At 30.0% G+C, this 16,733-nt stretch overlaps 1 protein-coding gene across 1 annotated transcript in view; it reads right to left on the bottom strand.

Moving 5' to 3' along the window:
- The window catches only part of LOC142318821 (uncharacterized), a 114,599-nt gene that overhangs the window by 7,385 nt on the left and 90,481 nt on the right, over positions 1 to 16,733 (bottom strand). The window contains exon 2 of the mRNA XM_075355333.1: positions 2,546 to 2,686. Within this exon, the coding sequence (XP_075211448.1) occupies positions 2,546 to 2,684 (139 nt within the window). The 5' untranslated portion in view covers positions 2,685 to 2,686. The remainder of the gene's footprint in view (positions 1 to 2,545; positions 2,687 to 16,733) is intronic.

Genomic DNA, 16,733 nt, shown 5'->3' with positions numbered 1-16,733 from the left:
GTGCCCTTCAAGTTATCGTCCTATCCCCTTGACAGTACCCTGCAAGGTGAAGGAATGAATGGTGAACCGTCGTCTATTGTGGTACCTTGACAGAAATTAGCGCCAAACTATGTGGTTTTCGCCAACATAGTTGGTCTATCAATCATGAAGTAGGCCTGGAATCTGTCATGTAAATCTTTTTCCTACTTTGCCAACGCCTCGTTGCGGTATTTTTCCATATGAGAAAAGCGTACGACACTGTTTGGAGGAAAGGAATCCTAAATACTCTACATGAAGGGTATACAAGGCAATCTCCTTGCAATTATCAGGGCTTTCCTTAGCAGTTGGTCCTTTGGAGTTCGAGTTGGAACGACGGTATCCAAAAATTTTACACTATAAAACGGAATACCAGTGGGAAATGTCCTTAGTGTTACCTTGTTCGCTGTAGCCATAAATACTATAAAAAAACTGCGTGAGAAAAACCGTTATGTGTTCGTTACTTGTAAATGATTTTTCAATTTACGTCGCATCTAAAACTTTAGCTACTGGCGAGAGACTGCTGCAAAACATAATAACCTGTTTAGTGATGTAAAGTAAACATTTCGGGAAGTAAATGTGGATTCACGTTTTCCCTGGAGAAAACGAAATGCATTTGCTTTTCCCGGTTGAGAGAACATATTCATCCTGAACTGTTTTTACATTGTGAACCAGTTGAACCATGTAACCCATGCGGGTTACATTTTTAGGTTAGAGGTTCGACAAACTACTTTACTTTATTCTACTCTACTGACGTGAGTAACACATTTAAAGGAGCTAAAGGTAAAATGTTTAAAAATGGTAGATATGCTGATAGTTCTATCTAATACTCGGTGAGGAGTTGGTCGAGTATGCATCTTGGACTTTTACTAAGCTCTGGTCTGTTCCCACTTGAACTACAGCTGCATGGCTTATTCGTCCGCTCGGGCCACCTATCTGAAAAATACTTGACGCAGTTGTCATCATTCATTTATCCGTTTTGTACAGGTGCGTTTCATTCAAGTCCTGTGGTAAGTTTACTGGTAGACAGTGGAGAGCCATTACTTTGGTACAGACGGAAACAAATGACCTGCTTCTATGTAGTTGGCATTATTGCGCAACTAAACCATCCGACCTTTGAGGGGATGTTCTTAAACCCGCATTTCAGTCGGTATCAGAACAGCTGAGATCGACTGCCCCACTCAGAGCTCAGCGCCTTTTTTTATCTCCAAATACACAGTTACCTCCAGTTCTTCCTGTTACTCAATGTTTTACCCTCCTTGGCGACCTTCTCTCGTAAATTATTGCTATAGTTTTGGTCGAAATCATAAAAAGTACACGAATCCCGTTATCTTGCAAGAAAAAAATTATATTCTAATTGCATGAATCCTGATGCTATAGTTTTTTCAGATGGCTCTAAACACGAAAATTTTGTTGGTCGTACTTTTGTGGTTGGCAATAAAACATACATGTTTAGCCTTCCCTGAATCAGGGGTTTCATCGCGGAGCTGTATGCTATTAATAAGGGCTTAAATATATAATTAGCCCATTATATCAATAGGTAGTTATGTGTTCAGATTCCATGAGTGTCTTGCAGGCGATTAGTAACATGTACTCTAGAAACCCTGTTATCTGTGAGATTCACTCTATCATTTATGAGATGACACAGCGTAACACAATTGTTAGCTTCTGCTGGATCCCCAGCAATATTGGAATTTCAGGCAATGAGCGCGTTGCAAATTTTATTCATACTAACAAATAGACTTATCTCGATCAGATCTAGTAAATAAACCTAGAGATGGCGTTAGAAAACTACTTTTAGGGAAGAAACAACACAATCATTGGCAAACTACGTCTCTTTCACTAATAGAGTGGGGAGGAGAGTAGCACCATAAAGAAATGTTTTCAAGGTTTCAATTAAAAACCAATAAAAAATAATTAACAATAGCTGGAGCATGGAAAGCAGTATAAAAATGTATTTTTACATAAGAATATGATCGGTGTGGATATTGATTAGTTGAAAAAAAGTTAGTTAATGTATTTTTACGTAAGAATATGATCGGTGTGGATATTTATTAGTTGAAAAAAGATAGTTTTAACATATATTAATATTTTCCTGTGGCAAAATGATCAATAGTATTTATTTATGAATTTTATTAAATTTTAATTAACCGAACTTTTATCAGTACGGTTCATTTCATGCGTTAAATATGTTAAAAATACACTTATAAATTATTCATTATTTAAACATTTGTTTTACCTCCGGGACCACTGTTAGGTATTGCTTTAGAGGATGAATGAATGACAATTTTTGTAACGTGTAAAAATTCCAGTCTAACCGGGATTCGAATCCGGGACCTCCGGATGAAAGGCCGAGATGCTACCATTCCGCCACGGAGATCGGCCGTTATCTTTAATTAAATTGGAGTACTATTAAATAAAAGGTGATAACCTGAGTTTTTTTTAATAAAAAAAATTTGCTAAAATAATTTTATGAAATATTTTCATACTCGGTTAATGTCTAAAGTAATTAATTTTATTGTTATTTTACCAGGCGGTTGATAGTGATGAAAAGGATCTGGTGGTGTATCCAAGACTGTACTTGGTGCAGCTGCTGGTGGAGGAGCTGCTAATACACTTTGAGATGATGCACAGAATGCGAGTACTAAGCCCACGACTATTACTGCCATATCTGAAACAAATATAATCTTTATTATTTTTATTAAATTATATCCACCGAGCTGCCGCAGATAACAGAAAACGTGATGAATGAAATAATAGGTGAAAAAATGAGGGGAATCGAACCCGAGACCAGTTAGTTGGTCTGGAAGCTAGCAAGTTAATCACTAAGCAAACCAGCCTGAATACATTAAAATTTGTATGTTTTCACAATTTATGTATTCTTATAACAATACATAATTAATTAAAATTTATTTATGAGTTTTTTTGTATACTTATAAAAGATGGATAAATGTTATTTGTAATTATTTTGATATATTGGAGATCATTTGAACAAACGACTGTACTCAAATAATTATTTACATTACCTGATAAAATGAGCTCAAATATAATTACCATTCCTAATCGCTCTGTTATATTACACCATTTAGCTAAAAGGTAAAAATTCCTTAAAATTTAAGCCTATCAGATTTTAAAATTATTTTTTACTTTAAATTTTCATTGCAATTTCATAGTTAAGAAGAAACGTTCGAAAAATTAAGTAAATTTTTAATAAACAACAGATCCGCAATTACTGTTGATGTACATTGTAAAGTAAGAAATCATTCAAGACGGCTATTTCTAATGTTAAAAAAATCAGTAGATACTGAAAATAATTCTAAAATATGGATAATAATTAATGATGAAGAAATTGTCGTAATAATTAATAAATTTAAATGAATAAATAATTGAAATTATTTATTTATTGGTGTTTGGTAAATACGTTATTTTCTCAATTTCTTGTGATGACTGTCGTTTAACAATCATAATCGCTATCTCGTTTTATTTTTAAGTAACGTTTTATTTATGGTCTTTGAGTGTTGTTTTTTTTTCAGATATATTTCAGTAAGCATTTACTGTAACTATTTTTTTTTTTAAATTATCGCTTAGAAATCAAAAATATTTGTTAACGTTTAATAATTCATCGACGGAAATTTTTTTTAATGTTTATTTATTTATTTAAATTATGGCACAAACAAAGATTATAAAAAATTAGTGAAATTGAATAGGCTCATGTTAATACGACTTGATAAAATTTATCAATAGATAATGAGAGTGAGTTTCATTGTTTCAGATTGTACCTTGAAATATTTCTGGGAAGTCAGATTAATCTGCTGGACAATAGTGAAAAGCGGAAGAAACGTGATGATAATTATGATGATAGCGTTAAGACAGATAGACGAAGACTTCTACCTCCTTGTTTATATTAAACATTCAAGCTGTATTGTCAAAACTGTCAAGATGTTGGACACTCATTCATTTTCATCATTAGCATCAGGTGACGTTCCCAAGAATAACTTTGTTTACAGGTGGGGTGTCTGTTTATTTGGTCTTTCATTTCGATCCAATTAAGTTTGTGTACACCGGAAGTTAAGGGAGATTGTGTATTTATATCTGACATTTATAATCAAGATTTTACAAATTTCCGTAAGCAAATAAGAAATTAGCTTATGTTATTAATTCCTTTCTTTCAGACATCTAGCGACATTACTACAATATTTGCTGCCTGGTACTTTGAATATTTATAAGAAAAAATCAAATTTAATTTTTTGTACGTATTTGGAATGGATTTTTATTATATTTGAATCTTCTATTATAAAAGACGTATTTTTTCCAGTCATGAAAATTTGTTTCTATAATGACGTTACTTTCCATTACTTTCATTTTAGATTGTGATAGGAGGAAATTATTACAATCATATCAGAAACGTCCCGTCGAAATATACGAGTATGTATATTTTTCTGACTCAGTGGATCGTGAAACATCAAGATCCGTCATAAAACCCCGTAGGAAATATGTGCTTCAGGCAGGAAGCGCGTGTGAATATGCATCTGTGTTGGCCTCTACTTCCATTAATATCTCAGGAAAGGGGTTGATTTAAAATTTAACTGGATAACTTCTACATATTGGGTATTGATGATGAAATTTCAAAAAGATTTTTCGAGGGTTGGGGAAATACAGTGGTAGGAGTATCATTTCTCGATAAAAATAAACGAGAGAAAAATTTTTTATTACCTATTTATCGACTTTTCATCATAATTAATCTAATAAGCTTTTTTTTAAAGTTTTATTTTGATAATTATTCTTAAAGGAATAGTGAGGGCAACGATCTCCATTCGAGTTATCGCTTATACATCTGAACTGCGTTTACATAATAAATAGAAATTTTCAAGATAGCTTTCATTTATGAAACATTGATGTCATTAAAGTTTTAAAAAATATATTCATAAAAGGATTGGGAAGATACAAAGGTAAAGCGAGACTGTTATATATAGATAAAAACGTCCAAAAAGTAAATTATTTCTTTGCCTTTTCAATACACATAATACCAACGGAAAATATTTTTCCAAAAAAAAAATATTCCCCAAAAAATTTAAAATATTAGAATTTCAACTATATTGGTTTCTGGTATTTAAGGTAATTAATATTACAGGCTAGGAGCATTAGACGCAAAACTAGCGATTTTCCGGAAAAATTCGTACCACTGTGTAACTTGGCATGACGAGTAACCGATGAAAACTAATGTTTCTAACATGAATCAGGTTTTGGAAGGTGGGAAAGAGGGGAAAAATAAAAGAATGGCGCCAGTGACCGGCAAAAATTGCATATAGCTCGGTCAGAAAACACTTTAGAAAAAGCTTCACAGGAAATGTTTTAGGTAATCGCTTAAAGTATAAAGTGTAACGTTGTAGATAACGATTCGATAGTTAGGTCACGTGTAATACGCAAAAAGTGAAAAAAGCACCAAAATATGAGTATGACATTTGAGACTCAGTCGTTTTTTTATTTTTTTATCATAGCACTTCAAATTTTGTGAAAAATTAGCTCTAACGTTGTCCAAAAAGTAACCCCGAGCTGGATGCTGCAAGTTAATTTGTTATTGCAAAATAAGCATTTTGCTAAAACACTGGCAATGTCCATTCATTTTGAGCATATAGGGATTTCTGGGTCTATTTTATCTAAATTGAAAGAAGAGTCAATGTTTGACATCTCGTTATCAAAGAAATTATTTTTCAGCTCATTTTTCTATTTTTTATTAATGTTTATAAAATTCTGCAATGTTCTAATATACAATATCTCGGGGAAAAATGATTGTATACAAATAAAACTAAATACATCTGAAAGTATTGCTTTTATCTTTAACTTAAGCTTAAAAAACCTTAAGCGGTTGTGTTGTTTCCAAGATATTTGCAGTAATGTATTGTTTATTGCAAAATTCATATCTCTGAAGTTAGTTAACATTAATTAAGTGCTGAAATTTGGAAGGGTGATTAAGGAATGTTTAATTATTAATTTGATGTGTATTTGAAATTTTTTAGTGAAAAATTGTCCAAGAAACAGCGATGACAAAACAGATAATTATCAAAATAATGATTTTGATAAGAAAGTCACATTTGCCATATAAAAAAGTCTTATTTCATTTTCATTTTAAAGTCACATTTTCAATTTAGCCAAAGAAGACCCAAAAATCCCTGTATGCCCACTTCTAGGTTTTTTTTTGAAAAATGCTTATTTTGTAATAACAAATTAATTTATAGCATCCAGCGCGGGGGTACTTTTTAAATTTGAAGTGTTTTGAGAAAAAAATAAAAAAGCTACTGAGTCTCAAACGTCACTTTCATTTTTTGCTTTTTTTGCGTATTGCACGTGACCTAATTGTGAAATCGTTAACTACAACGTCTCAATTTATAGGTTAAGCGATTATCTAAAATCTCCTTCTACAACCTGATTAATTTTGATTTTTTGTTAAAAAATATTTATTTTTTTTTAAATATTAATTTTCATCTGTACATCATCATGCAAAGTTAAAGAAGAGTAGTAAGAATTTTTCCGAAATTAATATCTAATGCTCCTTGTTTGTTAGCGTATGTTACGCTTAGGAAGCCAAGAAAATTTTGTATCTCGTTTCAAGGTTTGTGTTACTTTTTAACTTAAAAATATTTACGTTTTATAACCAACATGATTATGTTTGTTGATTAAACATTTACTGAAACATTTATTTCTACTGAAAATAATTTTTATTTAAAAATACTCTAATATTGCCTTCTGTGTACAAACGATCGTGATCTGTGACTGCTACCATACAGTACATTTCATATGAATCAGTTACGCTGCAGGAATGTTAAATTGACTATCTTTTTTACAACCAGTCTCGTTTTATATCTACTAAGCTGCCGATTACCTCTGAAATTAAATAATCTTAATTTAAAAAAAAAAATTGTTTTCCATATTCAAAATTATTTGGTACATTTCATAAAAACAATAATAATTCTGATAATTTTTTATTTTGAATTTACTTTTTACCAAAACTTTATTCTAGAAATGGAGGCTGAATATAAAAACAAAAATAATAAAATTTTGAAATATTTGTTCATTAAAAGGAATGACAAGCAAATCAATGATTCGAGGAAACAAAAATTTTGACTTACCGAGGTACGTGGTATGTTATATTATTTGAACCTAGAATCAAGCATATCTATTTTCCTTCTTTTTTCCGTTTACTGATTACGCATAAGTTATAAGATGCGTATGTTACATCGTGGTAAAATTTATTTTAGTCTCATTTAACTTTATTAAAAATAATTTGATAAAGAAACTAGTCATATTTGATATGGTTCACTATCAAAATATATATAATAGTTACTAAAAGGTAATTATAATAAACTATTTTTTTTCATATATTTTATTCATAAATTATTTCTTGATAAAATTTTAATGCTAACGATTTGATTTAAAAGTGTAAAATTTTTGGAGTTTAATAAAGTTTGCCAGCTACTAAGAAAATATTGCGGTATTTAAAGTTTTAATAACAATTGAAAGCGACTTTTATAAATAATTCTATGGAATATTAATATTCAGATAAGATGAATATTTGTAATCATATTGCCTAAATCGAACGAAATTTCATTTCAATGAAGCAGTAAGGATCTTGAACCACTAATTCAATTTAAATTCTCCGCTTGTACAAAGGCACATTTACTTAACAAAATATTCAAATTAAGTTTAGCTGAGCGTTTCAGGAGGTTTAAATTTAGAAAGTGAGAGTGATCAACTGCGATTATACTGGAGACACTTTAAGACACAAATTTATTGTGAGTGTTTTGAATGTTTGTTCCGCGTAATCTTAACTAGAGATACGTTTGTTTTAACATACGATTTTGCATACAGTTGGTTCAGAAAATTTGTATTATGAACTTTGGATTAATAGAAAATTGTTCATTATTTATTATAATATGATGATTTTTCATCATTGAACTAACTGATTGTTATGTTTTAATTTCTGGTTTATTATAACAAAACTACATCTTAAACTCGTGTGTGCGAGTTGTATAGGTTATGTTTTTTCCTGTAAATTTAATTAGTACTTAATATTATTCAATAGAAATTTTTATATATTACCAATTATACTAATTCTTAAGAAAAGAAGTTAAATTGTTTTGCATAATTAATAATATTCCATAATGTACTGAAAACAATTATTTATCTTCTTTCTTGATAATTGATATTAAACGACTTACAAACAGCTTATTAAATTTTTTGTTGCTAACTGTATACTATTTTACAAAAAAAAAATTCATATAGATTGTAAAAGCTTTTGTTGTTAATGCCTATTACAAGAGTGTTATTTTTGGTATAATAAATGGGTGATTTTTGGGTAAATTAATAAATAATCAGAAGTTATAAGTTCTCATGTTAATGAGGTAAATGAACGGAATTTATTATCATCTATAAAATAAAATAAAACTCTATATATACTTCATAAATATCCTAATTTTAACTATTAGTTATACGTTTCTTGCAGTTACAGATAAACCTCAGAAAAATAAAAAAAAGTTAGAAAACGAGTTTCCTCATTCTAATTTAGAAAACCTTTCCTGGTTTTTATGGCATCCTCTTTTCTTTTAATAACAATAATAGTTCTTCACTTAAACTTTAATTTTTCTTCGGGGAAACTTAAACTTTTTTTTACATGTACAGTCATGTAGCTAAAAATATTTAGAAAAATATAAATGTGATGTATAGATCACATTACAAGAAAGAAAAAAAAAAATTAACATTTTTTGTAAGCAACATTTTTTAACAAAAGATTTATTCAGCCGGTTGTTTGTATAAATGTTTGATAAATTTTTTTCGAAATAAAATCAATGCTACTCCGTTTTCTCAACAAAAAATGTACTTTTTTCATTTGACATATCTGCAAAATCATTGTGTGACTTAGATTTTGCTGATATTTATGAAAACTGCAGTACAAAATATGCATAAATATATAAAGTGTAAACGCTATTTTATTTTTTAAACCAAACAATAAAATAATAATAATTACTATACCTTTTGCTTCTGTTTTTACATTATTTTTTGTACTATTATTCCTAATCTGTACGGTGCAATCTGTTCAACTATTGAACAACAAGCAACTCCCCCATGGTCCAATGAGATGAGGATACATATAAATGAGGGGTGATCTTGTACAGACTTAGGCGGATCAATCCTGAGACGTGAGGTTAATCGAATCCCAACCACCAAAGTACACCGGTATCTACTGTCTAGTATTCAAATCCGTATAAAAGCAGCTAAGCTTTACTAGGATTTGACCCTCAGAACCTTCGACTTCGAAAATAAGCTGTTAAACGATTGATTTGCGACGACGAATTTACCACTAGACCAGCCCGGTGGTGGCTTTACGTTATGATAATATATCTCTAACAACATTTTTTTTATTCATGTATTGTCTTTCGAAGAAGTTTTTACCAGTTCCGCGTATTTTTAATGTGTATTATACTCTTACCTAATATTTTTATTATAATTATTTCTGTACCAAAAGAAATTGTACGGATAATTTAGAGAGCAATAATCTGTCTATGAGTATTGTTTAAAACGTTTAATCGTAAATTAATTAATAAAAACTTTTACTAATAAAGAATTTATTTTATCTTTTATTATAATTAATATCTTTTAAAAGTTTTTTAATTAATACCATTCATCTCTTTTAAATAATCATATTTAATGTAATTTTATTAAATTCATTTTGTGAGTTTTCATTGTTACTTATATAACAATAGTGTAAAAGTGGGAAATCATTTTTATGACTAGCTAGCTTCAGGGATAAAGTTTCTTTGTATTCCTTTACTGAATACCTATACTGTTATGACAAAATCTAATTAAAAAATAAAACTTGAAAAGAAAGAAAACGTAACCACTGTAGTTTTTTTTTTACAAAAATTAAGTTTTTAATTATAATAAATATAATTACATTAATAAATCAGGTTTGTTTAAAAAAGATTTTCAGTATTCAATAATTCAAGATAATAAATCCAAAGATTCAATATTGTTCTTGGTAAAATATTTTGTTAATATTAACTGCTTACAGGTTACATCAGTTAAAATATATGTTTATAATTGTTTGTGCACAATTATTTGGTTTACGGATTATCACTTCAAGGTGGGCAACTGGTGTATTCAATAAATAACGCACCTTATGCCTGCAATTTCAACAAGTCTTCCGTTTATTTTAAATCAATACTGATAATTTCACTTCTACTTTCTGAAAGGAATAGTATTCTTATCATAATACTGTAAAATATTTTAATCTTGGAGTAGGCTTAATTCTGTAACATATAAAAAAGATATTGTTTTGGGATTGAATTCTGTATGTAGTTTTCCCTGAATTAATTTCTATGAAACGGGTACTTTAAGAACGAAACAATATTTATTATCGAATACTTAGCGGCCTTAGCTCATCTGCTAACTGGACTAAAAGAATATTATCCATTCACAAAGAAATTCTTTCGATTGAAAAGTTTTTTTATTAAAATTAGCTGTTTACCTGCTACATTCCTGAAAATCAGTTGCTAGATTTGCCAAGACATATCTTCTCCTTTCATTAATTATTTTTCGTTATAGCGGTTGGTTTTCAGCCAGCCGTAGTTCCGTTTCTGTTTCTCTGTTGTTTTTTGTTTCATACTCTCCATGCCAGCTCCCGAAACTCTTCCTGACCCCTTAACATTCATAATCCAATTTGCCTGATCACAACTTTTTCTTAATTTCACTACTATCTGTCAATCGTATCTTGTATTTTCGTTCTCTGTTATCATTTTTACCTCATACATTGTATGTATTTTAATATTTCATTTTTAAAATGTTATTAGTCTTATGATTAATTATAATTTTTTGATATAAAAATCCTGTCCTGTGCCGGATGCTATGCGAAATTGTCTGGTTAATTATGTACGGGTGATCAACCTAGCTCGGAAACATGGGCTAAATCAGTGTATTAGGTTACATATCTCAGCTTTACACAAAACGAAAACATCCTTTACATCTCAAAGCAGAATGATTAATAATTACGTTCTCATTACAATGATAATGACATTACATCAGTTTTATTGATTTAATGCCTTATGTGATTCTAGTTCAATAATCTTATTGATTATTAATGAAAGATATGTTTACTCTAATTTCTACTCTTCTCTCTAGACTACATAATCAGATTTTACTATAAAGTTGTAAAAATATATATTAGAACAACAATTAACTCGGATATTCGGGTTCTATTACACCCTTACATTTACTGGTAACTCCTGCTGACAAACAAGAATTAATAAAACGCAAATTATTCACACTTTGTTGCTTCTATGTCTCTGCTAGTGTGTGCAAAGCTACGATACGGATGAAGGGAAAGAAAAGGAGAAAAAGAGTGATTGGTCGGTTGACCTATTTATTTATTATAACTAGTAAAAACTGAGAAAATCCTCTCATTCACTTACAAATTAAATTAAAATATAAATGATAATAGCAGTTATTACTTTACGTCAAATCAATCTAAAATTACGTATGAAAAACAATTTAAAAGTAATTTCTATAGTAATGAATTAAATTAAATAGAAAGAAAACAACACAAAATAATAATGAAAATAAAAGTTTATGTGGTAATACAAATGAACAAATAAATCGTTCATAGATAAAGTAATATTAAACGATAAAATAATTCAAAAAATTGTACCTAAAAATATGTACAACATAACAATAACCATTAAACCTGCACAAATCTTCATTTTTTGTTTAAATATTAATCTGGATTATAAAACCAGAATGTTTAAAAAACGAATCGTGACGATTTTATTTACTGTATCCAATTCAGTTGGTAATCTTTAATTTATGATTTTATTCTTTTTTATTTGCACTTAATTTACTGCCATTTGTATGCATTTGATTTGGTATGACTATTCGCGTTGCATCAATGCCGATGAATTTTATTTTAATAACTTGTCGGATAGTTACAATACAAAATCGAAGGCGGTTTTTGTTTTATTCGGCAATAATTTTTCTGTTAACATGTAAAATTGAATTTTATTTTACACGTATTAATAATCAAATCTTCTTTTTAACATCTGTTAATCTAATTAGACTTAATATCCTAGTTAAAAGTATTAAAAAGTAACTAAATAATTATACATAATAATAATTTTTTTCATATTGTGTTAAATTTAGAATTATTCGAAGTAATAAAAGTTATCGGCATGTTTTTCCGGTTAATGAGATATATTTTCAAGTACTAATTGATAATATAGATAATCCCTATAAAAGTATTTTAATAGGGAATGGTTATTTTGAAAACTGAAATATAAATGGTTAGTTTTCAAAATCCGAATAAGAAAAGGAGTATTTTTAAAAGGCCAAAGTGTTTGAAAATAATTACAAAAAAGATAATAACTGTGTCATTATGTATGAGGAAGGAATTAAACGTTAAGAAACACGTCCTATATCCTTATAGAAAGGAGCATCCTTTTTATAATTTCCTTTTTTGTAATATTATTTTTCTGATATTACAATATTAACTTAAAGTAAACAAAATTATTAATTTAGTTTATATAAACATAGTTTATATTTAGGCAAGGATTTTCAACATTTTTTTTTAATGTATTTAACTTGGTTTGTGTAGTTTATTTTATATACATACTAATAATTAGCTCATTTTTAATAATAATATTTTAGTCTCAGTGTAAATACAATAAAATAATATTAACCTTTTATTTAATTAACTGCTGTTCTTAAGTTGTTGAAATTCGATACACGTTATATTCGTGCCAATTAAACTTGATAATTAGTCTACGGCGCAATATTACTGCACTATTCGTACATTGTCATTGACTTAATGAAACGTAAAAAATAAATTATTTTTAAAGGTTTATTTTAAATATTGATAATATTTAACTACTCTTCATTTGCTGTATAAAATAAAATCAGTATATGCCTGAAGATACTGTGCATATGTATGATTATACGAGTTATTAAACCATGACAAGACATTATGTTAATTGATTACTGTAGGATTTATCTACATAGTTTGTCGGATACTGAAAATGTTGTTTACATAATAAAAAGTTTGTTTCCTACTATGTACTGTTGTTCAAAAGACATTTCCGTTGATCGCGTTATAGCTGTAGGACATATTGATAAATACTTAGTCATCTCTTTAGAAATGTGGGTATCAAAAAAATCTGTCATCTTCCCCGACCAGCTCTTTGATTTTATTGCACTCTGGAGGGCTTTAAAGAGTGATTTTGAAATACGGTTGAGATTTATTACTTAGTTCAATTATTCCTACAGATTAAAGACTTCGTTTATCTGTTTAAACACATTTTTACTATCTGTAACAAGTAGAGAGTTTACAGCATAATGTAACTTTAAAATAGATAGTAAAAAATTAGTTAAGTATAGTTATTCATGATTTAAAAAAAAAATAAAATGAAAAAATAACGCGTTTCACGAACTTCTAACCACATCTTCATGTTAAATGCTAATTACAGTAATTAAATTTTGTAATTCTGTGTCAAGTCAGTGTAATTAATTTAGAAAATTTAATAAAAAAACTTTGTATTTAAATAAAGCTTCGATTTACATTCAGAAACACATCAGTTCAAAATAAAAACTTCACTTCAAAATAGAAATAATAAGTTAAAATTATTTAAAATTTAAATTATACAAAAAGTTAAAAAAATATTTCGGTTGCTGTTGCCAGTTTAAGGCTGATTAATTAAAGACCCTATTCTTTAATTAATGAAGCTAGGTATAATTTAATGTACTCTATTCTAATAAACATATTTTAGTATAGTAAATTTTCGAGAAACGTATAATTCTTATTTTAAACAATCTTATTGAGCAAAATATGATCTAACTTTACTAACTTATGTAAGAGAAAGGCTACGGAAGAAATTATTAAACTGTAAAGAACGTATATTCGTTTTCAAATTAATTATTCCTCGTACTGTAATGTAAAAAAATGAGTTCTACCAACAGATATTGGATACGAATACAGGTTATAATACAAAAAATAAGGAAGAGTTTGAGGTGCAGAATTGTTTTGATAATAAGATGACAGTTCGTCGATGTCGGTAAACTTATTTGATTGTTAATTAGATTATTAAGTGTTAACGACAATAAGTCTTGCGCGAAAGTGAAATTAGTTGGATTGCTTATAATTCATTCACTTTATGAGTTTTGAACCAAACGCTATTACGACCTTTATATATTAAAACGAGACGCGCCGCTTTTATTCGTATTACAATTAGTGTCATACTGGGTCACATTCATGGTGATATGTCCTGATGAAATTTAAATGATTAATGATATCAATTTGATATCAACCCTCTGTCGAACAAGAAATGTTATTGAAAAACAACGAGGGAATATTTGTGAAATACAATTCTATAGCGGTAATTTTACAACTGAAAAGACATACTTTATATTTTTTCGATTTTGATTTAAGAAGATTGTGATTAATTTATCAAAAATTAAATTAGTTTTCTATCGTAGCACTTTAATTCGTGACAGAAAACCAATATGTAGTTAAAATTATAGCGTTTACTTTCCTGAAATAAAAATACAGATATATGTAATTTTAATTAAATTTTACTATTTTATTTTTTAATAACCTAAAGATATTATTCGCCCACTTTAGGGAACAGACCAGCAATAGAGAAGTGAAGTATGATACATCATACTTCACTTCTCCGTGATCAGGTCATTAGTTGTCTTTCTTTTATGGAACGTCGTTTTTTATTGTTAATTTGTCCCCGTAGGAAAGTTTTAGATAAACTCTTAGGGAACTAATCAGTAACACAAATGAAATTCATTGCGATAAGATAGAAAGAACAAAAATGGATAAGTTTTATTACTTTGCAATTTTATCCATTTTAATTACGTCTAATACATATTTTAATAACTGGATAAGATAGGCAAAGGCAGACAGAAGTGGCAGAGTTTCAAGGAAGCCTATTTGAACTAAATGGTGTCAGTGGGCTGAAGAAGAAGATTGGATGGAATAAAACGATGCGAAACGTAATGATCCTAAAGAGGAGGTTAGGTCAAGTCAAGCGGTTAGACGTGTTTTTCCCACCTCATACTAAGTTGTTCGTTTTCTTCGTATTTCAGTTCGTTTTCGTGTTCTCGTTCGTTTGTTTTGTTTCTTTTGAGTTATTTCCGTTTTTTTTTTGTATTACTATATGGTACTACTATTAGGTGTCATTTTTTGGTCGAAAGCTCTGGAGTGTGATCGAAATCGGCGGATACTGTAGGGTGTGCAGAGGCGGATTGCCCTCCGCATCGTTTTGGCATACTCTTCAGTTTTGATTGAGGAAGTATTAGTCATTGCTGGAATCCCTCCATTTAAACAACTAACCGGAATTAGGATTGGGATTATTGGAGGAGCTGACAAGAGTGATATGCACAGGCGGTTGTTCCGAGAATGGCAGGTTCGCTGGAACTCATCCTCTACAGGACGATGGACACATCGTCTGATCCAGCAGGTCGAGCCTTGGGTCTACCGGAGATTTGGTAGATGTTACCTACTGGCTGACCCAATTTTTATCTGGCCACGGCGTGTTTTGGGTATGCTTACATGCAAGAGGAGAGCCGACGACCCCTTTTGCCTTTCTTGTGGAGCACAAAGCCAGAGTAGATGGGGTGGTGAGGGGTTGAGGCATAGCCCCGTGCGAAGTTGCCGTTCGTCTGTGCTTGCATGGATAGGCGGCAGTGATGAGGCACTGGGACTCCCTCATCCCTTTGCGGAAAAGATCGAAACTGGGTGTGAGTGCCCTACAGAGTGCTCTAACTAGAGGCATTAGCATCAAGACCGAGTCCGGCTTCTCGGGTGGGGTTCAGGAACGACATAGTCGGGTTTGGATATTCCGCCTTAGAGTTAGAGGCAGGCAATGAAACATCTAGCCAGCGGGCTGATCTGTCGGACTAGACCAATAGCCGGCGGACGGGGAGGCCCGTTTGAGTAGACAACCTCTGGGCTGTGCTTACAGTCTTAAAAAGTAATATAACATACGAATCTATTAATTTTTCTTCGTAAAAAGATTACTACTCTGAGATAATGTCTAGACTAAATGCATAGTGTACTGTCAGATACCGTACGGTATAAATTACAAAGTAAAGTAAGCATTACCCTTTTTGCACACTACGTAAAATTCTATTACAACTAGCACGATTTAGCCCAAACAGATCTTCCATACTATACAGTCAGTTTACAAAAGCCACGTTACAGTGTTCTTGAGGAATGAAATTCAGTCTTCATTTCTTAACTATTGATATGACTTACTGATATGACTTTAGTAACATTATCAAAACCTACAACAGATAAGGTTTAGATATCAGATCTATTAGAATCGTGTCCAAATATGGTTATTCTTAAACATATCAAATTTTCTTATTATACTTGATATATTTAATGATTTTATCAAAATAGACAGTAGACTATTTGAAGCGGATGATTGATGTACACGTAGTTTTATGCTGGTAATATGTTAGGCTGCAACAGATGTAAGGGTTAGTGCTGTTCTCCCAATAACGGTAATAAATATTTATATTTCTTTATTTATGTCAGTAGTTGTAAAATTGTAATTATTTTTAAAAGGTAGTTTGGATTTACTGATATATTAAATAGTAAATAAACAGGATATTATTCGTTTTATTAATATTATTATAATGAATAAGAATAATACGAACACTAATGGAAG

This window comes from Lycorma delicatula, chromosome 2 (assembly GCF_047948215.1).
Source record: "Lycorma delicatula isolate Av1 chromosome 2, ASM4794821v1, whole genome shotgun sequence".
Taxonomy (NCBI): Eukaryota; Metazoa; Arthropoda; class Insecta; order Hemiptera; family Fulgoridae; genus Lycorma; species Lycorma delicatula.
This window is presented reverse-complemented; position numbering and strand designations above follow the sequence as displayed.